Source organism: Myotis yumanensis, unplaced genomic scaffold, assembly GCF_028538775.1.
Source record: "Myotis yumanensis isolate MYYU_CA2020_CCGP unplaced genomic scaffold, mMyoYum1.0.hap1 SCAF_22, whole genome shotgun sequence".
NCBI lineage: Eukaryota > Metazoa > Chordata > Mammalia > Chiroptera > Vespertilionidae > Myotis > Myotis yumanensis.
In genome coordinates this window covers 424,505-446,902 of record NW_027223773.1, presented here as the reverse complement: position 1 = coordinate 446,902, position 22,398 = coordinate 424,505, and the positions used below count along the sequence as shown (strand labels likewise).

At 64.6% G+C, this 22,398-nt stretch overlaps 2 protein-coding genes across 2 annotated transcripts in view; one reads left to right on the top strand and one right to left on the bottom strand.

The window, feature by feature from the left end:
• Window positions 1-60: 60 nt before the first annotated feature.
• On the bottom strand, window positions 61-9,555 carry PTPN7 (protein tyrosine phosphatase non-receptor type 7). Its single transcript, XM_070401405.1, has 10 exons — window positions 9,515-9,555; window positions 8,313-8,445; window positions 7,703-7,886; window positions 7,321-7,405; window positions 4,839-4,915; window positions 3,608-3,745; window positions 3,214-3,324; window positions 2,579-2,736; window positions 1,466-1,579; window positions 61-761 (listed from the first exon to the last, which is right to left on the bottom strand). The coding sequence occupies exons 2-10, from the start codon at window positions 8,369-8,371 to the stop codon at window positions 668-670; spliced, it is 1,020 nt and encodes a 339-aa protein (XP_070257506.1). The 5' UTR covers window positions 8,372-8,445; window positions 9,515-9,555; the 3' UTR covers window positions 61-667.
• Window positions 9,556-14,127: 4,572 nt separating this feature from the next.
• LGR6 (leucine rich repeat containing G protein-coupled receptor 6) overlaps window positions 14,128-22,398 on the top strand; it is a 37,848-nt gene continuing 29,577 nt past the window's right edge. Inside the window, exon 1 of the mRNA XM_070401393.1 lies at window positions 14,128-14,342. Coding sequence (XP_070257494.1) covers window positions 14,128-14,342 — 215 coding nt within the window. The remainder of the gene's footprint in view (window positions 14,343-22,398) is intronic.

Here is a 22,398-nt window from a genome sequence, read left to right as displayed (position 1 = left end):
GGGCGGGGCCCAGATGGAGGTGATCTTGCCACCCAGTAATTCTTTATTTTTATGAATATGTTTTTATTTTCTGAAAAAATATTTTTAAAAATTGATTTCAGAGAGGAAGGGAGAGGGAGAGAGAGATAGAAACATCCATGAAGAGGGAGAATCATGGATCGGCTGCCTCCTGCACACCCCACACTGGGGATGGAGCCCACAACCCGGGCCTGTGCCCTGACCGGGAACGCAACAGTGACCTCCTGGGTCAGAGGTCGACGCTCAGCCCCTGAGCCACGCCGGCCGGCTGGATTGATCTTCCTTCACGGCAGCGAAGCACAAATGCTCCTGTCAGACCCGCGGAGGCCGAGCTCCGGGCACCGGGCACCGTCTGTCCCTCTCAGATCTGCTCAGCTCCCGGCCTCAAGTCCTGAGTCAAAGGCAGGCTCCCCTGATGACCACTGGGGGCCACTAGAGGAAGCAGAGGCGTGGCCGGTGGTGAAGACCTGAAGTCCGGCCGTGGTCCTGGCTGATCAGGGTCCGGTGGCCACACACACGCTCGCTGAGGGGGGCACCCCTTTCTCAGGCCCAGCCGGGGGCGCACGCTGCGTTGCAAGGCCCCCTTTCTCCTACCCACCTTCCCGGGCCTGAGGAAGGGGACGCCTGGGCTGGCGGAGGGCGCCGGGGGTCAGGGGCTGGGCTCCCCGGGCAGCTGGGCAGCGTACAGGGCCAGGGTCTGGTGCAGGAACTGGTACTGCTCCGAGGTCTGGATCATGCCCCCCCTGTGGGGACAAGCAGGGACCATAAGTGCCCTTCCCATCAATCCTTCCTCTCTGCTTCTCTCTCCTTCCTGCGGCTCCTCAGACCTTCTCCCCCATGGGAGCACCCTGCCCTTGCTCAGGGCTGAGCCTGGGGAGGGGGTGCCAAGGAGGGGACACCCCACACTGGCACCTGCTCTCCTCTGACCCAGCAGCCGCCAGGCCCCCGATTCCTCAGGTCGGGCCAGGAGCACTCCTGGGCACCAAGTTTCCTCTTCCCGATAATCTTATTTCTGTTAATTTGGTTCATCCTCACCCGGGGGTACCTTCCCATTGATTTTTAGGGAGAGTGGAAGGGAGAGGGAGAGACAGAGAAACATCGATGGGCTGCCTCCTGCACCGGCAGGGGAGCGAGGGCTGGGCTGCGAATGGAGCCTGCAGCTGACATACATGCCCTGGACCGGGATCAAACCCGGAAACCTTCAGTCCGAGGGCTGATCTCTGTCCACTGAGCCAAACTGGCTGGGGCCCAATCATCTTAAAAGGAAAAGTAATAACCCCACATGTGTGTAGCAGGCTCTCAGGTTCCCCGACCGTGTTCACGCATGTCGAGCGACCCTGTCCTCGCGGCCCCTCTCGCGGCAAGTGCTGGGTGGTCACGTGCCTACGAGCACTCTGACCCCGAGGCCACCCGGCGTCCTCGGCCCCCCGCGCCCCCGCGCACCCACCTGTCCAGCCGCAGTTGGCACACGATGCCCAGAATGTCCACTTCCCCTCGGGCCTTCAGCTGTTGACAGCCTATGCGGGTGGCGATGAAGCAGCCAGTGCGGCCAATCCCTGCGCTGGATGGAGCCGGGGGGGAGGGTGTCACAGGTGACTGGGGATGTGGGGGCCGGAACCCCCCAAACTGTAGGGAAAGTGGCAGGAAATGACCCCCTCTATGTGGGGGCTGGGGCCGCGGGGCGGGGCAGGGGCCAGGCCGTGGCAGGCAGGAGCCGGCCCTGGACCAGTTACGTTTCCGGCTGGCCGCGCTCGAAGCCTGTAAGGTCGCCCTCTGGTCCCTGTGGACGCCTGATGAGCTGTTGACAGCGGTTTCCAACGGCCGGACGGTGCCCACGCCGGCCTGGCTGACCCCAGGCCGCCTTATCGGACCAGGACTTCCTCCCGGCAGACTCCCCACAGCTGTCACCCGGCCCCACTCCCGCCTCGGGCCACTCCACAGTTCTCTCTCTTGCCCTTCCTCCTTAGGAATTCCTCCCAGGTCCCGGGGCCACGTGTGTGGGTGTGGGGGGGAGCTGGGGGTAGAGGGGGGCACGAGCCCCCCGCCTGTCCCTCGGCCTCAGTGCTCAGCGTTCCGCTTTCTTTAGGAAACGGACTCCCGGATGGTGTCCTGGCTTTAAGCGTGTCCCCTGCACGGCCCCCGCTCCCCCTGAATCCACCTTTTACTTTGTAGCCAAAGGAATTCTTTTAAATGGCAAATCCAAGTGCCTTACCCGGTCCAACGAGGGCCCCTCATCCTCTGGTTTTCCAGAATCTTCTCTTATTAACCCTCCTACCCCCCCATGACCTCCAGGTCCCCTGGCTTCTAACCACTTGCAGCAATGCATCAATGTGAATAGCTCATCTCGTCTCTGGGCCTTTGCACATGCTGTTCCACCTGCCTGGACCAGGCCCCCTTCCCCTCAGAGTAGCTCAGACTGCCTTTGTCCAGGGAAACCTTCTCTGGCCAATGTCTGGGTTGGGCTGGGTGGGGGGCGGGGCCAGGCACCTGTGAGGGGGGCGGGGCCAGGTACCTGCAGTGGGGGCGGGGCCAGGCGCCTTGAGGGGGCGGGGCCAGGTACCTGCAGTGGACCAGGATGGGCCCCGAGCTGGTGGTCACCTCTGGGCTCTCCTCCACCTCGGCCACCAGGCGCAGCAGTGGTGCGGCCGACTCCGGGGTCTGGTGGTCAGGCCAGGCCGAGAAGAGGACGTGCTTCACCGACCGGCACTCCTCCTGGTGCTGGCGTGGGGACAGGGGCGGGGCCCGGGGTCAGGGGAGGACGCGGCTGCCTTCTTCCCTGGTGCCAGGGAGGGCCAGGCCGAATGACACCGGGGGTGGTCAAGGACCACAAGCCGGAGGGTCAGCCCTTCTCCTGCCCGTCACACTCCTTCCCGTCGGAAGGGACGCTGGCCGGCGTGGCTCAGTGGCTGAGCACCGACCTATGACCAGGAGGTCGCGGTTTGATTCCCGGTCAGAGCACAGGCCCGGGTTTCAGGCTCCATCCCCAGTGGGGGGTGTGCAGGAGGCAGCCGATCTGTGATTCTCTCTCATCATCATGGATGTTTCTCTCCCCCCGTCTCCCTTCCTCTCTGAGATCAATAAAATATATTATAAAAAAGAGAAAGGCTCGATGATCAATCCTTGGCTCCCAGGGGAGGATGGCCCCAGTCCCTGAGCAGCTAGGGCGGCCGGGCTGCCCGGTGGGCCAGGCTGTACCTGGACCGTGAGCTGCCGCACGGTGTATTCCGGGAGCTCCCTCTCCTCTCGGACGCGGATCCGGAACGGCCCGTAGGTGTCCTCGTCCGTGGGCCAGTAGTGGACACATTTCTAGGAGGGAGGGGGCTGGGAGTCAGGGGGAGGGGCTGTCATCGGGGGCGGGGCCAGGGCAGCAGACAGGGGAGTGGGTCCCCTCCCCACCCCCATCCCCCCTGACTCCCACCCTCCCCTGCAGATGAGATGCTCACCCAGCTCCACGGGGTGCATCTCAGGGACTCTGAGTCAGGCACGCTGGGCCTGCCTACATGTGCTCTCGGCCTCTGGGGGGTTCTGAGCTGCCCCGAGTCGGGGTGTGTGTGTGGGGGGTGTGTGTGGACGGGGGCTCTGCTCCTACCTCCTTGGCCTCGCGGAGCTGGGTGAGCATGACAATGAGCGGCACTTCCTCCTGCCACACCATCTCCCAGAAGTCCGCCACCGTGTTGGGCATGGGGCCCTGGGTCGCGATGTAGACCTTCTCCTGCCCGTTGTAGCCCTGGGGGGGGGGGAGGGGGGGACGCACAGGGGGAGGCTGAGGAACAGCCAGAGGAGACTCCGGGAAACCCACGCTCTGCAGGTCCTAGGATCAGGCTGAAGCAGTAAGCGTGCACACACAGACATGCATGCACACAGACACATGTGCACACACAGACATAGCTGTACACACAGACACATGTGCACACAGACACATGTGCACACACAGACACGCATGCACACACAGACACAGCTGCACACACAGACACACGTGCACACATGCACACAGAGACACATATGCACACACAGACACAGCTGCACATGTGCACACAAGACACATGCACATATAGAATGCAGGTGTGCCCACGTAGACACACGCATGCACACACGTGCACATGTGCACACAGAGACACACATGCACACGCAGACACATGCACAGATGCACACACCAGAAGCACACGGTGGGAAGGACGTGGGTTCTGGGGTGAGGACCATCTGGGTGCCACCCCTGTCCGGCTGCTGGCTGGCTGTGCCACCACCAGCAAGCGATGGGCTACTGTGAGCCTCAGCCTCCCCATCTGTGAACTGGGCATCACCCCGGCTTTGCAGGAACACAGTGCAGGTCAGACTCACAGTTACCGCGGGACCAGCGCACATGAGGCCTCTTTAAACCCTCGGCTCCCCTCTCCCCCGCGTTCTCCCCGCACAAAACACGAAGCTACGCCTCGACATTCGTGGGGTGAACGTTTCCCTTTGCATCTGGCTCCCGTGCGCTTAGGAGCGAGAGGAAGCAGCGTCTGGCCAGCCCTCCTTTCTCTGAGCCGGACCTCAGTCCACCTGGGTCCCAGCCTCACGGCCTTCCACCTCCCTGCACCTGCTGACCCCGTCCTACCGCTTCAGGCCCCTAGAGGGCGCTACTGCAAGGCAGTGAAGGAGAGAGGGGAAGGGGGAGAGGGAGAGGGAGAGGGGAGACTGCTGCTGGGTTCTGGGGGGCGTTGTGGGGACGTCGGTACCTGGGCCGGCCCGGCAGGACGGCCGTGGGTCTGAGCCGGAAGCCTCCGGCCCCCACGGGAGGAACCCCCACCCAGCCCCCACCCGGCCATCCGGCCACTCACTCGGATGTAGTTGGCGTTGATGTAGTCCCCATCCTCTTGGCTCCGTGCCCGGCCCAGACACACGCGGCTCTGGGGATCTGGGGAGTCAAGAGGCCAGGGGCCGGAGGTCAGAGGCCAAACGGTGACCTGGGAACCCCGCCTCCAGCAGGGCCGGAGGGAGGAGGGGCCCTGTGGTTATAGCATCGCCCGTACGGAGCCGGCGACTTATTTTCTGCGTCGACATTGGGAGCCACGGCGTGTGGTTCAGAGCAGGAGAGGGGCAGGGGCAGGGCCGCCATCAGGGGAGGTAGCGGGGTGCGGGGGGGCTGTGTGGGGGGCTGGCGAGGAAGGAGGGATGGATGGATGTCGGCTGGTGGAGGGCAGGGTCCTATCCCAGGGACTGAAGAGATGCTGTGGAGGAGGAAGCTTCTCTGACTTTCTTGTTGTTGATCCTCATCCGAGGATATTTCCCATCGATTTTTAGGGGGAGAGAGGGGGAGAGATGGAGAGACATCACCGTGAGGGCCGGGCCGGGGAGGAGCCTGCAAGGGAGGCACGTGCCCTGGACCGGAATCGAACCCGGGCTGACCTGCTACCCGCCTCCCACTGAGCCGAGCAGGCTGGGCCTGAGGATATTTCCCCGTCGGCTTCTAGTCAGAGTAGAAGGGAGGGGGAGACGCAGAGAGAAGCCTCGACGTGAGGGACGGGCGATCGGCTGCCCCTGACCAGGGCCGGGGACCGGCCTGCCACCCCCTACAGGCCTCCTCTCTGCTCCTGTAAGTGAGCGAATGAAGTCAAAGCTTCCCCGACCCAGCACAGGGCTCTGCAGACCTGGGCTCTGCCCCTCGCGGCTGGGCAGGCCCTGGGGGACCAGGTCGGCCTCTGAGGGCCTCGGCTCCGCCCTCGGGGCAGGGGTCAGCCCTTTGGGGCTAAGACCATCCGCGGGGACGAGATGTTCCTCTTCTGGCCTTGATTCAACTCCTTGGGGCCACGCTCGACGCTGAGGCTCCAGCCTTCTGGCCTGGGCTCAGCCGTGAGGGGCTTGGCTAGGCCTGCGGGGAGTAGGCTGTGCTCTCGGGGGCGAGGCTTGGCCCTCGGGGGCCTATCTCGGCCTTTGGGGCCTACGCTCGGTTCTTCGGGGACCCCCCGTCCTTGGGCCGACACTCTATCCCCGGAGCCAAACTGGCCGGGGCTGCAGGAAGCTTTCCTGGGGGCGGATATGGGATTCCGGTGAGTGAGCCGCCTACAATCACCCGGAGGTGAGTGGGTGTCAGCCCGTCCTCCGAGGCCCAGGGCGTTCCCAGCGCCCGTCCCAGTGGGATGCGGAGACCAGCTCCCGAGGAAGGGAGGGCACTCGGCTCCCCCGGTGCCCGCCTGGCTCTGGGCCGAGGGTATGTGGGGCCCCCAGCGTCTCAGGCAGAGGGACCTGCCCTCTGCGGTTGGGGGTTGGGTACAATCAGGGCAGAACAGGGCTGCTGCCTGGCCCCCCGCCAGGCGGGCAGGGGCTGGGCCCCTGGGAGACGAGGACCGGCAGGCGCTGAGCCGGGCCCCCAGGACTGGGTGTTGCCGGGGTACTCGGGGTACGCGGGCCGGATAAGGCTGCTCAGAGGGGGTGGGGCGGGAGGGAGCGTCTCCATGGCCTCAGGGCCGCAGGCCTCCTGCTGCCTCTGAAAGGGAGCGGCTGCGGGTCCCAGGCCGGTCCAGCTCCCAGCCCGCCTCCCCCCGCCCCCGTGACCCCATCTCCTTCCGGGTCACTGTGCCCCCACCTCCAACTCCGAGTCCTCAGGCCCCTCTCTGGGCGCCCCCGATGGTACCTCCTCCCCCCCCCCCCCCCGCAGGCCTTGGCTGGGGTCCCCCACGTGGGTGGAAGAGCTGGAAGGAGGTTTGGGGCCACTGGGTTTTGGTGATCGAGGGCGACATTGGCAGTGTCCCTGTGACTCGGTTTCCCCATTTGTAAAAGGGATCAGGCCCTAGCCAGTGTGGCTCAGTGGATAGAGCATCAGCCTGCAGACTGGAAGGGTCCCGGGTTCGATTCCCGGTCAGGGCACAGGCCCGGGCTGTGGGCTCGATCCCCAGTAGGGACCGTGCAGGAGGCAGCCGATCAGTGATTCTCTCTCCTCATGGATGTTTCTCTCTCTCCCTCTCCCTTCCTCTCTCTGAAATCAACAAAAATATATTTAAAAAAATAAAATCGGGATCATCATACTGTACCACCGACATCGGGGGACGTTTCGAGGGACTCGTCGGGGAGCGGGGTCCCCCGGGAGCCCCCCCATGTGGGAGATGGACTCTTGCTGGTGCTGGTGTGGCTGTGGGTCGCGCCCTCCCCCAGCCGTGCGGCGTTGGGGGGTCTGCTGAGAGCAAAGGCCCGTGTGTGCTCGCTGCCTCTTCCCAGGCTGAGCCATGCGTCCCGCGTGCGTCCTGCGTGCGTCCTGCCTTCTGAACGCCTCTGGCCCCGGGACCGCGTCCCCGCCCCCTTGCTCCCTGCGGCCACCATCCTTACTTGGCAAGATGGTCTTGTATCGGTCCTTGGAGGCGTGCCCGGGGACATCCAGCTCTTCGGGGTTGACAAAGTTCGGGGGGATCTTCTGGCCGGGGCCGGGGGGGGAGACACCAGTGAATGGCTGGCACCCCTGCCCAGCCCCCGTCCCCTGTCCCCTTTTCTGGGGGAGCTGGGCCCTGACTGCCTGGCCCCTCCTGGCAGCCCCATGCAGGGCTGGGTGGGTGGAGGGCAGAGGAGGACCGTGCCTACTGGGGATCAAGCCCACAGCCCAGGCCTGTGCCCTGACTGGGAATCAAACCCGGGGTCCCCTTCCCTAAGGGCCCTGAGAGGAGGCCCCCACACCCCGCACCGTGCCCAGGGCGGGTGACCCCCGAGTCCTTACCAAGAACTCCTCTTCCAGCTGCTGGGGGCTGGGGGGCTGGTGCTGCAGGGCCCAGCGGGTGAGGGGGTGCCCGGCCGTGCGCAGGAAGTGCAGGGTGACCTCCCGAGGGGTGTTCACGGAGCAGATGGGCTCCACGGCGCCCAGGGACCGCACGTCCAGCACCAGGGCCACGCTGGAGCCCCGCCTGCGGGCACGGACGCGGGGCCTGGTGAGCCCGTGACGGAGGACGGCTCCGCTGCCACAGTCCCTGTCACCCGGCACCTCCCGCCTCCGCAACCTGGGGCCCAGCGGGTTCCGGGGCTGCGGCCCCTTCTCAGCTCCGCTCCCCAGAGCAGGGTGGCCGTCCACCTGTCCCCCCTCCCCACCGGGTCCCTGGGACCTCCAGGGTCTCGCCACCCGACCTGGGACAAGGACAAGGTGGACATGAAACTGCCCCAGACATGACATGCAAATGACATGCAAACGACATGCAAATGAGGCAGTTGGGTTTCCTTTCCAGACTGTAGTCTGGGCTCAGCTCTCAGGGCTGGAGTGGGGACCACCAGAGGGGACAGGGGGCCGAGTGGGGGGCTCGGGGCCAGGAAGGCCCCTCCCCGGGGGAGCGTCTCACCTCTCCTGCAGCCGCACGTGCTTCTTGGCTGGCGCTTGGGCGGGCGGAGGCTGGGTCATGGCTGCCCCCCACGGGCCTGGACCATGCTGGGCGGGTGCCGGCCGGGGCAGGCTCACTCGGCCATGAGGTTCGCCTGCAAGACAGAGCCCTGGGCTGCTGACTGTCGGCCTGGGGGGCGGGAAAGGGACCCCCGGCCCAGGCTGCCTCCCGCCCTCGGCCTCCTGTTTTCTCTGGCGTGTGTGTGCGTGTGCGTGTGCGTGTGTGTGTGCGTGTGTGTGCGTGTGTGTGTGCGTGTCACTGTCACCGTGGGAAGCCAGGTTCTCCATGGGGCCCCGGGGCAGCCAGCCACCTGGGGTGAGCGGAAGGGCGAGAGGAGAGAGGAGATTGTGGGCGAAGATAGAAAAGGATCCGGGAGGGGCCGGGCTGGGCCGAGCGGGCGGAGGGGCTGCCCGAGACCAAAGTTCGGGGGCCCCAGGCCGGGGCCCAGGTGAGGGGGGCCGGGAGGAAACTCCAGTGGCCGTTGCGTGTGGAAGGGCGGGGACCGCCCGCAGCCGCCACCTGTCAGCCCAGCCCCCGTGAGGCCTCCTCTCTGAGCGGCAACCTGAGGCCGCGTGCAGCCGGGGGCACCCAGGGGAGCCCCTGGTGAGACCCTTTCCTGACTGCGAGCGGCCTCCCCTCGCCCCCAGTCCATCCTGGCTTCGGGGGTCTCATCCAAGGAGGGAGATTTGGGGGTGTTCCTTCCTCCTCGGCCCATCCCCCCAGCTCCCCAACCGTCACAGGAAATGGCCTCACCGAGCCGACCTCAAATGGTGCAGCCGGGGCTGGGGCAAGAGAGGGGCACGGAGGTCTGGTGCCACCTCCTCTTGGGGGGCAGTCCCCGTGCTCCAGAGCCAGGGTCATGGCTTCTGAGGTGTGTGTGTGTGTGGGGGGGTGGGGGGCTTAGAGTCCCTAAGGCCACAGGGGCCGGGGCGAGGAGGGCAGAGCGGCCCGTGCAGATGTGAGGGGTGCAAAGGGGCTCCTTAGCTCTGCTCCCCCGCAGCCCCCATCCGCCCCCTGCAGGGACCTCGGCTAGATCTGCACCCGTCTGCCCGCTGGCCCCGGGGCACCCAGCGCAACCTCCTCCGAGGCCCCCCACCCGTCTCCCTGGGGTTCCCGCCATCCGCGGGGCCACAGGCCGCCTCCTCCCCTCCTACCGGACTCACCAACACAGCTGTGCCCCCCAGGCTGCCTCTGGACAGCTGTCTGTCTGTCTGTCGGTCTGTCTTTGAGGCGAAGGAAGCTTCAGGAAGCCAGCTTCCTCCCTCCGCCCCTCCTCGCTGCCACCCACGCACACCCAGCTGCCTGCTGCCCTCCTGCCGCCGCCAGGGGTCGGAGCCTCCTGCTGGGGCCCTGGGACAGGCGGGCAGCGTCCCCCAGCCTCTGCCCTGGGACTGCACGGGAGCCGATATTTCTGACCCTCCCAGCTCCCCCACTCCAAACCCCTTCCCTGGGCCGTTCCTCCGCCGGCCGATCAGGTCCAGCCTCCGCCTGCTCGCTGGGCAGAGCGAGCGGACCCCAGGTGGTGGCTGCTCCGTGACCCGGGCCCGAGCCTGACGTCCACGTCTCTGCTTCGGCCTCGGAGCCCCGGCCTGGCCGCACTGGCCCCTCCCGGAGTGGGGAGTTCACGGCCAGGCTGGGTCTTCCCAGAGCAGAGGTGATGGGCCAGAGGGGCCCAGGCCGGGCCCCAAGGGTCACCCCAGGCCCCAAGCCACACCCTAGCTCCCAGCTGCCTCTGGTTGGAGATGGGCCAGCCACTGGGAGACAGAGGCGGCAGAGGTAGCAGAGACAGCTTATAGGGGGGACTGGGGGGCCTTTGCAGCCCCAGCCCCCTCCGGGCCTCCTCCCAGAACTCTGACATCTACTCAGAAGGCTTATAGCCCGGCCGGCGTGGCTCAGTGGCCGAGCGTCCACCTATGAACCAGGTCACGGTTTGATTCCCAGTCGGGGCACATGCCCGGGTTGCGGGTTCGATCCTCAGTGTGGGGCGTGCAGGAGGCAGCCGGTCCATGATTCTCTCTCCCTCTCCCTGTCCCTTCCCTCCCTCCCTCCCTCGTTCATGCTCCTCTGGGGGTGGTTTCCCCCAAAGGGGCTGATCAGAGCTGGGCAGTAGTTGGTACCTGAGACGGGGGTGGGGCAGGACCACCTGGTTACCTGTGGGAGGCACCCTGAGGCTGGCCTCTGCCTCAGCTGCCCCCAAACTACCCACCACTAGTGGGGCCCTGAGGTCAGAGGGGGGCAGGGGGCTGGAAGGAGGGCAGCCCCTCTGGGCCACGCTGGTGGTTGTTGCCGAGAACGGAAGCTCGGGGCGCACAGGGCGGGAGGAGGAAGCAGCCAGCCTCCCCCGCGGCTGAGGGCGGCCGTGCCCCGGTTTCCACGGCCGAGCCCTGAGGGCTGTGAGCTCCCTCCCCTCACCAGGCTGGTCCCACAGCAGTCGGAGGGGCTGGAAGCTGAGCTCCTGGGCAGAGAGCCAGGTGGCGGGGGCCAGGGGCCAGGGTCGGATGGATATGTGTGTGGATATATATCTATCCCTTGAGGATACTTTTCCATTGATTTTGAGAGAGAGAGGAAGAGAGAGGGAAAGGCAGAGAGAAACATCTAGTGAGAGAAACACATTGATGGGCTGCCTCCTGCACGTGCCCTGACCAGGGCCTGGGCCGGGGAGGAGCCTGCAACCCAGGTGTGTGCCCTCGACCGGGTCCGCAGGCAGATGCTCTATCCACTGAGCACCCACCAGGGCCCCAAACCGCAGGCTGCCCCGTATCCCATTCCAAAGGGGGAGGGGGGTCGGGGCTGGGCCAGCTGCTGGGGCCAGGCTGGCCCTGCACCCCCCCCCCGGCCGCCACCCCCCCCAGAGGAAGCAGTGGGGTGCTGAGACCTCGAGAAGACCTGAGGGAGAGGATGTGGGTTCGTCTGAGGGAGTGGTTGGTGGGGACGAGACTCAGGCTGTGGGATGGTTTTTGCTGAATGGAGAGGTCGGGCGGGGAGGGTGCTGGCTACCTGTCTGCAGCTGCTCCGGGGCCCCACCTCCACCCGCACCCAGCTGCTCCGGCCGGCAGGTGTGCTGTCCTCAACAGCCCCCCCCCCCCCGTGGGGAGGCTCTGAGCCCCCCTAAACCGTGCTGGCAGCACCTCTTCCCCTTAGATTCTGAGGCAGGGTTTCCACCCATGTCCCCCCCTTCGGCTGCTGCAGGGACTCGGCCGGAGGTGCCCTAGGTGAGGGGGGTCCCACAGGGCATCGGGGGTCCTAGGCATACTTGGCCAGCCTCTCTCTCACATCAGCTCCCCTAGTTGCCCTCCCCAGGCCTCTTTGGAAGAGCACACATGTGCATGCACACACACACACGCACACAAGCACACACACATGTGCATGTACACACACACACGTGCACGCACACATGTGCACGTACACACATGCACACACACATGTGCACGCACACACAGAGCAGGAACATCTGCTGAGTCTGCAGGGCGGTTTGGAGCCCCCCTCCCCCAGTGCAGGGCCCGGGGGGCCGGCAGCCCTGAAGGTTGGGGTAGGAGGTGCAGGGGAAGGGCAGGCAGCCGGCTGGGCCTGAGCTGGGGCAGCTGAGCTGGCCTCCAGTCCCAGAAGCTGCACCGGGACTTTTCATCTCTGGAAGAATAGAGTTTTCTTAAAAAATAAATATTTTTATTGATGTCAGAGAGGAAGTAAGAGAGAGAGAGAAGCATCCATGATGAGAGAGAAGCATTGACCGGCTGCCTCCTGCACGCCCCCCACTGGGGATCGAGCCCACAGCCCGGCCTGTGCCCTGACCGGGAATCGAACCCTGACCTCCCGGTTCAGAGGTTGACCGACACTCAACCACTGAGCCTCGCTGGCTGGGCCTGGCCCGAGCTCTTGGGGCCCCCACGTGTGCCTGTGTGTGCATGTACAGTGGGGTCCGGGGGGGGCTAAGGTGTCCCCAACTCACATGCCCTGCCCTCCGCCCCCACAGGGCTACACGCACACACGCAGGAATTCATTGCCACCCGCGGGGGGGGGGGCGGGCTCTCGGGAAAGTCCTGGAGGACTTCCGGCTGCTGGGGTGGGACCAGCAGGTGCACATCCTCGTCCCGCTGACCGTGGCCACGAAGACCCGTGAGTGGGTGAGCACTCCTGCAGTTCCCCAGTTCGACCACCAGGTGGCACTCGTTCTCCTCGCAGGAGTGGCCCTGGTGTGTGTGTGTGTTGGGGGGTGCGTGGGGGGTGTCCCTGGGGCCACCCTGGCTGGGGAAGCAGGGGACCAGGTTCTCAAGCGTCCAGCTGGCCCCTGCTGGTCCTCAGTGTGTCCACTTGGTCTTGCTCTCGGCAGAGAAGGGGTTAGGAGTCAGACGGGGGAGGGCTCGCGGGCTGGGCCATCTGCATCTTCCTTTCCACGAGCCTCCGGGCAGCGTCCTCGGAGCAGCCACCAGGTGGCGCTGTGGACCACAGCGCTCTCTGAGGGACCCTGGCTTGGGGGGACGCCGGGACACCCCGTGTGTGTCCCCACGAGCAGTACAGGGCGGCCCCTATCCCCTGTCCTCCAGTTCCCCAGTTTTCAATATGGTTTTTTTTTTTAAAAAAAATGATTTCAGAGAGAGGAAGGGAGAGGGAGAGAGGAATAGAAACATCAATGATGAGCTGCATAGCCTAGAAATATCCCGCCCCCCCAAAAAAATGAGAAGGAAAAAGTTAGGTATGTCATGAATACATAAAATATATATAGATACGTGTCTGTTTTATCATTCACCACCATAAAGCACATCGACGATGAAGAGCTAAAGTTTATCAAAACTTATGTCCATAGCCCTGGCCGGTGTGGCTCAGTGGTTAGAGCGTCGGCCTGAGGACTCAAGGATCCCGGGTTCGATTCCGGCTGGGGGCATGTACCTTGGTTGCGGGCACATGCCCAGTGGGGGACGTGCAGGAGGCAGCTGATCGATGTTTCTAACTCTCTGTCCCTCTCCCTTCCTCTCTGTGAAGACTCAATAGAATGTTAAAAAAACACACAAAAAACCTTATGCACGTAAACACAGACCTACCTGGTGCCTCGGCCGTCAAGATAAATGTGAACAAATGTAAAGATTTAGTGTTAAAGTCACAGCTGCCTAAAGCTACCTGTGGTGCAAACAGAAAAGAAAAAGAAACCTCAGTGACGAGGGAGAATCAGGGATCTGCTGCCTCCTGCACACCCCACACTGGGGATGGAGCCCACAACCCGGGCACGTGCCCCCGACCGGGAATCAAACCCTGACCTCCTGGTTCAGAGGTCGAAGCTCAACCACTGAGCCACACCGGCCGGGCCCTACGGAGACTCCGGAGGTGGCTTCCCGCGGGCCTCCTCCGCGCCCCCGGTGGCCCATGGCTGCTCCCCCGGGAGGAGAGGGTCTGAGCGCGCAAGCCTCGGCCCTGGGCCCCGGTCCAGACGAGCGCAGGTCCCGGGGAGGCGGGCGCCGCCGCTGTCCTGGGCTCCGCGGCTGTTTTTCTTTCCTGGACGGAACTCCTGCCAGCGCCGAGGAAGGCGGGCAGGGGCGAGCCGGGCGCACAAAGTCTCCCTGACTCCTCCTCCGCGCGTCTCCCTCCCGCGCCCAGCCCAGCCCGCGAGCTGGAGGAGCGCACCAGCGCTGACTGCACGGTCCCCGCGCGCCCGCCCGCCCGCCCGCCCGCCCGGAGCAGAGCCCGCGGGCGCCCCCGCCTCGCGCCCCGGCGGTGACGGCGCAGCGCCCTCCTGGCTGCGTCCCCGGTGCGCCCCGCCGCCAGGTGCCCGCCCGCCGCCGCCGCGATGCCCTGCGCGCCAGGGCTGCGCACCCCGTGGCTGCGGCTGTGCGCTCTGCTCTGCGCCGTCCCGTGCGCCCCGCAGCCTGGCTCCGGCCCCGAGCCCGCCGCCTGCCCGGCCCCCTGCCGCTGCCGCGAGGACGGCGTCATGCTGGCGGCGGACTGCTCGGAGCTGGGGCTCTCCACGGTGCCCCCGGACCTGGCCCCGCTGACCGCCTACCTGTGAGTACCGACTGGAGCGCCCGCTTGTGCCCGCCTGCGCCCGCCCGGCTTCAGGCTGGGGCACCTGCTGGGTGGGCGCCCTGCGCATGGGCCTGGGGAGGGCTCTCCCCTCCAGGGGGCTGACCCCTGGGGACCGGATGGGAGGAGAGTCAGACTGAGCATCAGACCAGCAGCGCTGGGCTTCCCTCCGGGTCTGGCAGGTTCAGGTGGGAGCTCAGGCTTGGTGAGAGGTGGGGGGAGGGTGTGGGGGGGTGAGAGGTGTGTGTGTGTGGGTGTATCTGGACCCTGAGCTGGAGGGACCCGGCTTGGCGGCCCCTTCTCCCAGAAACGGGGTTCTTCTCCCCCCTGGGCTGCTGCAGGTGAAGCTGTGAGTTGGAGGAGGAGAGGGAGGGGAGGGGCTCCGTGGGTGGAAAGGTTTGTGGCTGGGCGGGGGGGCCCAGGACAGAGCTGCCACACTGAGGCTGGGGGGCCTGGGTGGGGGGTCCCGAAAGCCGGGAAAGGAGCCTCACCCAGGCTTGTCTCCTCCAGAGGGGACCCTGCGGTGCCCCGTCCCTTCGGGGAGGCCGCCTGGCTCCCCGGGGTCCTCCATGGGGCCCATCCCAGGAGGCAGCGTAGGAGACGCTAATTTGTGGGCAGGCGCCCAGGCTGAACACCAGAGAACCATTTTTAGCCGAGCGATGGGGTGCGATGATGCGTGAAGGGGACTCTACTGGGGGCAGCTGCCCCAGGGAGGAGCTTCCCTCCGGAGCCTGAGGGCTGGGGGCTCCGGATGGGGTGCCCCCCCGGGCAGGAGGAGGGGGTGCCAACTCATTCCAGGCCATGTACCCCACTCCCACCCCTGCTCGGGGGGAAGGAAAGGTCCCCGGTTCAGCCTGGCACGTCCTGGGTGGGTGTGCAGGGTCCTGCGTTGCCATCCTTCACGGGGCTCCCCTCCCAGGCTCTCTGCCCTGAGTTGGGGTGCACAGGGTGGGGGGCAGGGGAGGAAACAGTGACCATATTCTGGAAGATCTGCCCCCTGCCTGCTCCCCCCAGGGCAGCCCCACCTGTGGCTCTTTTACATTTTGGGGTACATGGCGTTGAATCCTCTGAGGACGGGGTTCTTTGGGCCCGGCTGGTGTGGCTCAGTGGTTGAGCGTCGACCTATGAACCGGGAGGTCAGGGTTCGATTCCCGGTCAGAGCACATGCGCTGGTTATGCGCTCGATCCCCAGTGGGGGGCATGCAGGAGGCCACCGATCAGTGACTCTCTCTCATCATGGATATTTCTCTCTCTCTCTCTCTCTCTCTCTCTCGTTTGGAAATTGGGGTGGGGGCTGAGAAAGGCACGGTTCCTCTGTGGGGGGGGGGCTGGTGGCTACACCCCCCCGGGCAGACTGGTCCAGGCTCCTCCCCAGCACCTGTCTCCCCGGCGACCTCGGGGAAGGAAGGTCAGAGCCACCTGGGGAACCTGAGCGCCCCATGGCCCTGCTGCTGGGAGATGGATGATTCTCCCTCGTTCTTGTCACAACCCCCACCCCCACCCCCGGGGCTGGGAGGCTGCGTCTGGGGCCGTGGAGGTGGGATGTTCTGAGCTGGTCTGTGTCTCCCTGGGAATGGAGCAGGGCCCTCTGTCCCCGGACACGGCTTGTGCTTCTTTTTATAAAAAATATATTTTTACTGTTGATAGTGTTACAGAGACCTCCCTTCCTCCCTTTCCCTCCCTCCTCCCAGCCCCTACCCACCCAGGCCTTCACCACCCTATCGCCCGTGCCCACGGGCTGCGCCCATGAGTATTTAAGTTCGTTGGTTGATCTCTTCTCACCCCCACACCTCCACGTGGGGCGTGTCAGTCTGGCCCACGCCTCCCGGCTTCGGATCTTGTTTTTCAGCTGGTGCTTCTGAGAGGGGGAGAGGGGAGGGGCGAGGCGATGAGGGGACGGAGCGGTGGGCTCTGGGACATGCGGGGCCGGCAGTGCCCGCTCTGGCCTTGCACCCGGCAGCCTGGCTCCTGGAGAGGATGGTGCAGGTTTGCATCTGATGATGTGACCACGTGCCCTCTGTCCTGGCCGCCAGTCCCTGGTTCCTTCCCAGCTCTGCCCCCTGCTGAGCGTCACCCAGCTCCTCGGAGCCCCGGGACCAGATGTGTCTCTTAAAATAAAAAATTATCGATTTCAGCCCTGGCTGGTGTGGCTCAGTGGACAGAGCGTCGGCCTGCGGACTGGAGGGTCCCGGGTTCGATTCCCGGTCAAGGGCACATGCCTGGTTTGCAGGCTCCATCCCCAGTGGGGGGGGCGTGCAGGAGGCAGTCGATCCATGATTCTCTCTCATCATGGATGTGTCTCTCTCTCTCTCCCTCTCCCTTCCTCTCTGAAATCAATAAAAATATTAAACGTTTAAAAAAATTATTGATTTCAGAGAGGGAGAGGGAGAGAGAGAGAGAAACATCCACGATGAGAGAGAATCATGCATCGGCTGCCTCCTGCACGCCCCCCAATGGGGATGGAGCCCCCACCCCGGGCCTGTGCCCCGACCGGGAATCGAATTGTGACCTCCTGGTTCATAGGTCAACGCTCAACCCCGGCCGGGCTCCCCTTCCTTTCTGATGAATCTGACAGCCTGAGTTGCAGCCCCCCCAAACTTGGGGCCTGTGAGTCTCACCTCGGCCAGCCCCCCCATTGCTGTGCCCCCAAACTTCTCTGCACCTCGGTGTCCACATGTTGTGTTGAGAAAGGAGACGCCACCCAGGAGGTGGGTTTGGGGGACAGGAGTGCCCTCAGGGCGGCAGGCGGTGGGGGGGAGGCGAGGGGGCAGCACCCAGGCCAGGGAAGAGGGGGGGGGGGCGTGATTCCAGGAACTGGGTCCTCAGGAGGCCGTGCCAGCCCCTCCAAGGGCAGCCCCTGGGGGTGGCTGGAGGCGGTGAGTGTGGGGGGAGCCAGCACCCCAGTTCAAAGGAAAGGCAGGAAGCAGCCGTAGGCACGAGAAAAAGGAAACGGCTGGTGCTGGCAGCGGCGGCGGCGCGGGCGCGGCCGGGTGGGGCGGCTGGCGGAGGAGAAGAAAGCCTGGCTCCGAGCAGCGTTGGCCCCCGTCCCGCCCACTCCACCCGCCTTCCCCGGTCCACGGGCTCTCAACCCCATGGCCCCACACACGCCCGGTCCCTTCCCGCCCGGACCCGTGCCCAGGGGCAGAGGCAGAAGGCAGGGCCGCGCGGGGTGCCGGCGGGAGGCCTGGGGGCCCCTGGCCCTGCCTTGGGCCCGGCTGTGTGAGCTGGGCGACGCTGGGACCGTCCCTCAGCCTCTCCCGCGTCTCCGCTTCTGCATCTTGAACGTGGAAAATCGCGTGGCGAGCACCTGGAGGGGGCGGGAGGAGCAGGAGACAGAGACGGCAAAGCCAGGGGCCTTCCCCCCACTCCTGGTTCCACGCGTCTGCGAGGAGTGTCATTTCCCCCACATGTGAGCAACGGAGGCCCCGAAAGGGGATATCGGAGCTGCAGGGACCGGGTGGGCCTGCCCTCCCTCCCTCACTCCCTCCCTCCCTCCATCCATCCTTCTTCTTCTTCTTTTTTTAAAATATATTTTTATTGATTTCAGAGAAGAAGGGAGAGGGAGAGAGAACATCTATGATGAGAGAGAATCACTGATCCGCTGCCGCCTGCACGCCCCACACTGGGGATCGAGCCCGCGACCCGGGCCTGTGCCCTGACCGGGAATCGAACTGTGACCTCCTGGGTCATAGGTTGACGCCCAACCACTGAGCCACACTGGCCGGGCCTCGTTCTTTCTAGAAAGCCCGTCCCACTGACCTGCAGGGAGGGAGGCCTGTCCCTGGTGCCTCTGCTCCTGGGCTCCGGGCTCCGGGGCTCCACAGGACGTGCCCCTCCCTCCTCACAGGGACACCCCGATGGCCGGGCTCCCGATGGGATGCTCCCCAAAGAGGAGAGACCCGGAGGCTTCCAGGTCCCCTTGTCTGGAGAGCCTGGCTTCTCCCCAGAAACGGAGTCCAGGGGTCTGTGGCGTTGGTGTCCTCCCGGTGGCCGGAGGAGAGGCAGGTGTGGGGGGCACAGGGTGTGTGGTCCTGGCGGCTGGGATGTGCCCTGAGGGCCCGTGAGGGGCTGTGAGCTCATCCCTAATGGGCTGGGGCTCGAGGCTCACAGCTCACTCACTCTAAGGGGAGCAGGGCCAAGGACGAAAGGGGAGTCCTGGGGGCTGGGGGCTTTGGGCACCTGGGGGAGGTGCAGGAGACGGGGTGGGGGCTGGGGGTGGGGGGCAACCTCCAGCTCCCCCCATGTTGGAAATGACGACTTCTTTCAGCCAAACCGCCATGGACTCCCTGACTCAGGGGCTGTCAGATTGGGGGACCCCTCTGTGCTAACCACTCTCATGGTAAGCACCAGGGGAGGGGTCCCCAATTTCTAATGACGATTCAGAGGCCTCTCCTCCTGCCCTTCAGACGCGGGAGCAGGTCCCGGGACGAGAAAAACACCCAGGATGCCAAACGCGGGCCGTGAGCAGAGGGTTATTTTGGAAGCAGGACGTGGAGGAGCTCAGAGGCTGGCACCGTGCCCCCCGGAGCCAGGCCAGCGCGGGCACGGGCGGGCGGGCGGGCGGGCGGGCAGCGGCAGGTGGGGGCTGGGCCCGGCCGCAGGGACAGAGGCTTCCCGTGCGTCTGATCCCCGGCCTCCTCTTCAGAGACCCACAAGGAGGGCCAGGCTCAGGGGCCGTCCCAGCCCTGGGGCCAGGCCCTCCCCGATCGGACCGGAGCTGGGCCAGGGATGGAGGCTGTGCCCAGCCCCCCGCCTCCCCGTCGCTCCGCACGGAGGGGACGGGGGACGCCGTCCTGTCCTGGCTGCAGCCCGCACGCCCTGGGCGTGACCTTCCCTCCAGGGAGATGCGAGCAGTGGTTCTCAACCTTCCTGACGCCGCGAACCTTTCATATAGCTCCTCGTGGTGTGCTGCCCCCCAATTTCACTGTTACCAATTGAACATAATTAAAGCATCGTGATGAATCACAAAAACAATATGTAATTATAGATGTGTTTTCCGATGGTCTTAGGCGACCCCTGTGAAAGGGTCGTTCGACCCCCAAAGGGGTCGCGACCCACAGGTTGAGAACCGCTGTGCCAGGTGGTCAGGAAGGGCCATTCCTGGGGCCGGGACAGATGTGCCCAGGGAGGGGCCTGTCACGATGCCGGAAACTGCCCCCGCCAGGAACGGCGCTTGCCACATTTATTTTTACTTTTAGATATATTTTTTATGGATTTCAGAGAGGAAGGGAGAGGGAGAGAGAGAGAAACACCAATGATGAGAGAGAATCACAGATCATTAACCAACTGATGGGCCAGAGTCGGGGGGTGCAGAGCAGAGCCTGTGCTCACCTGAGAGGGACGAGGGCAGCCCCCTCCAGACCTGGGCTGGCCCTCACCTGGCTCCCCGGCAGGCCCCAAGGGGTGGCACCCACCCCAGAAGGCTGTCCTGTCCGGGGAGCCTTGAAGCTGCCAGCCAGGGGGGCCTTGAAACTGCCAGACGGGGGGGGGGGGCCTCGAAGCTGCCAGCTGGGGGGCCTCGAAGCCGCCCACCCCGCCAGCCCTTGGCCAGGCAGGGTTTCCTTAAGTGAGACATCTGTTTACAAACCCTTCCACTTAGGAGCTGCTTTGCCTTCCCGATTCCTTCTCTTATTTATTTACTTATTTATTGGAAAAAGAAAACTTCTTTTGAAAGTTTCCATCCAGTCTCTGACCAGTTAGGATGAGCAGGGGCATGTGCCCGTCCGGGGGTTGGACGGGAAGAGCGCTCTGGCGACGGTCAGTCCCTGAATAGCCGCCGTGTGTCTGGCCCTCGCCCGGGCCCGGAAGGTCCGAGATGACTAAGACCTGCGGTCGGTCGGTCGGTCGGCCGGCCGGTGTGAAGAGAAGTGTTGGGCGGGCCGGGCGGGTGAGAAAGCGGCCGCCCTGTAAGCGCCCGGGTGGGGACGCGCACGGCCCGGCTGTGGGGCGCTCGGGAGTGGGGCGCCGTGGGGAGGGATGGCCTCTCGGAGTCTTGTGATGACCAAGGTGCGGGGACACCAAGCCCCAGACCTCAGCAAGTGCTTATGAAGCACCTACTGTGTGCTGCCCGGGTGAGGAAGGTGACAAGACACACAGCAATCAACAGCTGTAACCGGTGTGGCTCAGTGGATAGAGCCTCGGCCTGCGGACTCAAAGGTCCCAGGTTCGATTCCGGTCAAGGGCATGTACCTGGGTTGCGGGCACATCCCCAGTGGGGGGCGTGCAGGAGGCAGCTGATCGATGTTTCTAACTCTCTATCCCTCTGACAATTCCAGCTCTGGACGGCGAGATGCCGTGGGAGCCGAGGGAAAGGTTCACGGAAGACTTTTAGAACGAGTCTCTCTCTCTCCTTTTTATTCATTTATTTTATTTTAAAAAATATATATATTTTTTATTGATTTCAGAAAAGAAGGGAGAGGCAGAAGCATCCATGATGAGAGAGAATCGTGGATCGGCTGCCCCCTGCACGCTCCCCACCGGGGATCCAGCCTGCAACCCGGGCGTGCGCCCTGACCTCCTGGTTCATGGGTCGGGGCTCAGCCACGGAGCCGCGCCGGCCGGGCGCCCTCTCCTTTTTAGACGAACGTTTTATTGAAGCGTCACATGCATCACAGGGAAGAGTCCCCGTGGCAGGTGCGGCGTGCGATACAGCTTCCCAGGCTGCACACACCTGCATAGCCAGCACCCACACGGGGAAGCAGGGTGGCCACAGCTCTCCAGGCCCCACCCCCGTCCCCGTCCCCGGCGGGTAACCTGGGTAGGTCATGGGTCGTGACCTCTGGCCACACAGGTGCGCCTCGCCCGTGTTCTCACCTCCCGCTAAGGCAGCGGTTCTCAACCTGTGGGTTGCGACCCCTTTGGGGGTCGAACGACCCTTTCACAGGGGTCACCTAAGACCATCAGAAAACATATAATTACATATTGTTTTTGTGATTAATCACTATGCTTTAATGATGTTCAATGTGTAACATCCTGCAGATCAGATATTTACATTTCGATTCATAACAGTAGCAACATGACAGCTGTGAAGTAGCCACGAAAATAATTTTATGGTTGGGGGTCCCCACAACATGAGGAGCTGTATGAAAGGGCCGCGGCATTGGGAAGGTTGGGAACCACTCTTTAAGTGGATGGAGTCCGGCTTCTTCCCCTCGCCGCGTCTGAAGGTGCGTCCACACCCCTGCTGGTGGCCATGGTCACGCCTGGAGCGTTTCGTTGGCTGTGAGCCCAGGAGTGGGATTTCTGGGTCACGTCAGATCCTAGCGCTGTCTCCCTGGGGACGTGTGGAGGGGTCCCTGGCTCGGTCGGAGGCAGCAGGGAGGCCGGTGATGTGAGGAGGGGAGAGGCTGGGGGTGCCCAGGGCTGGGCCCCGAGGAGCAGCCGGACACGGAGACCCTCTGACCACTGACTGTGTGGTTTCCAGTGGCTCCAATAGGAAACCCGTGGCTTCGAGCGTCGGAGAGGGGGCCTCTGAGATTGTGGAGGCCGGAAGCTCGGGATCGGGGGTCTGCGGGGCTGTGCTCGCCGGGGCTCCTGGGGATGGCCTACTGTGCGCCTCTATGTGCAGTGGCGGCTTGTGGCCACGTCACTCCGGTCTCTGCCTCTGCCTGCGCCTCCCCGCCTCCTCGCGGGGGGGGGGGGGGTCTCCCTGTGGCTTTCCCTTGTCATGGGCTTGGGGTCCACCCGAACCTGCAGAGACCCCCTTTCCGAGTAAAATCACACCCCCAGGTTCCAGGTGTTAGGATGCGGACATATCTCTTTTTTGGGGGGGACCACCCTTCAGCCAAATGCACCCCCTCGCTGTCATCCTAAGCACCGTCCCGCCCTTTGCAAAGCTCCCAGGCCGCTTTCTGATGGCTGAGCCGGACCCTCTTGGCTCCCACAGGTGACACTTCCTCCGGGAAGCCCTCCTTGACTGCCCCCCGCCTCGCACTCCAGGTTCCGTGCAGCTGTGCCTGTGGTTCTGAGTGTGTCCTCAGAGGGCTGTGTCCTCCGGGCAGGGAGTGCCCCCTCCTCCAGGGCTCAGCAGGCTTTGCCC

What these genes read in the sequence shown, in the direction of transcription:
- PTPN7 (XM_070401405.1), bottom strand. Translation starts at nt 8,371, where the DNA reads ATGACCCAGCCTCCGCCCGCCCAAGCGCCAGCCAAGAAGCACGTGCGG. An exon ending in AGCTGGAAGAGGAGTTCTTG is followed by an intron (nt 7,406 to 7,702) that starts GTAAGGACTCGG and finishes GGCCCCGGCCAG; the next exon opens with AAGATCCCCCCGAACTTTGT. An exon ending in TGCCAACTGCGGCTGGACAG is followed by an intron (nt 762 to 1,465) that starts GTGGGTGCGCGG and finishes TTGTCCCCACAG; the next exon opens with GGGGGGCATGATCCAGACCT.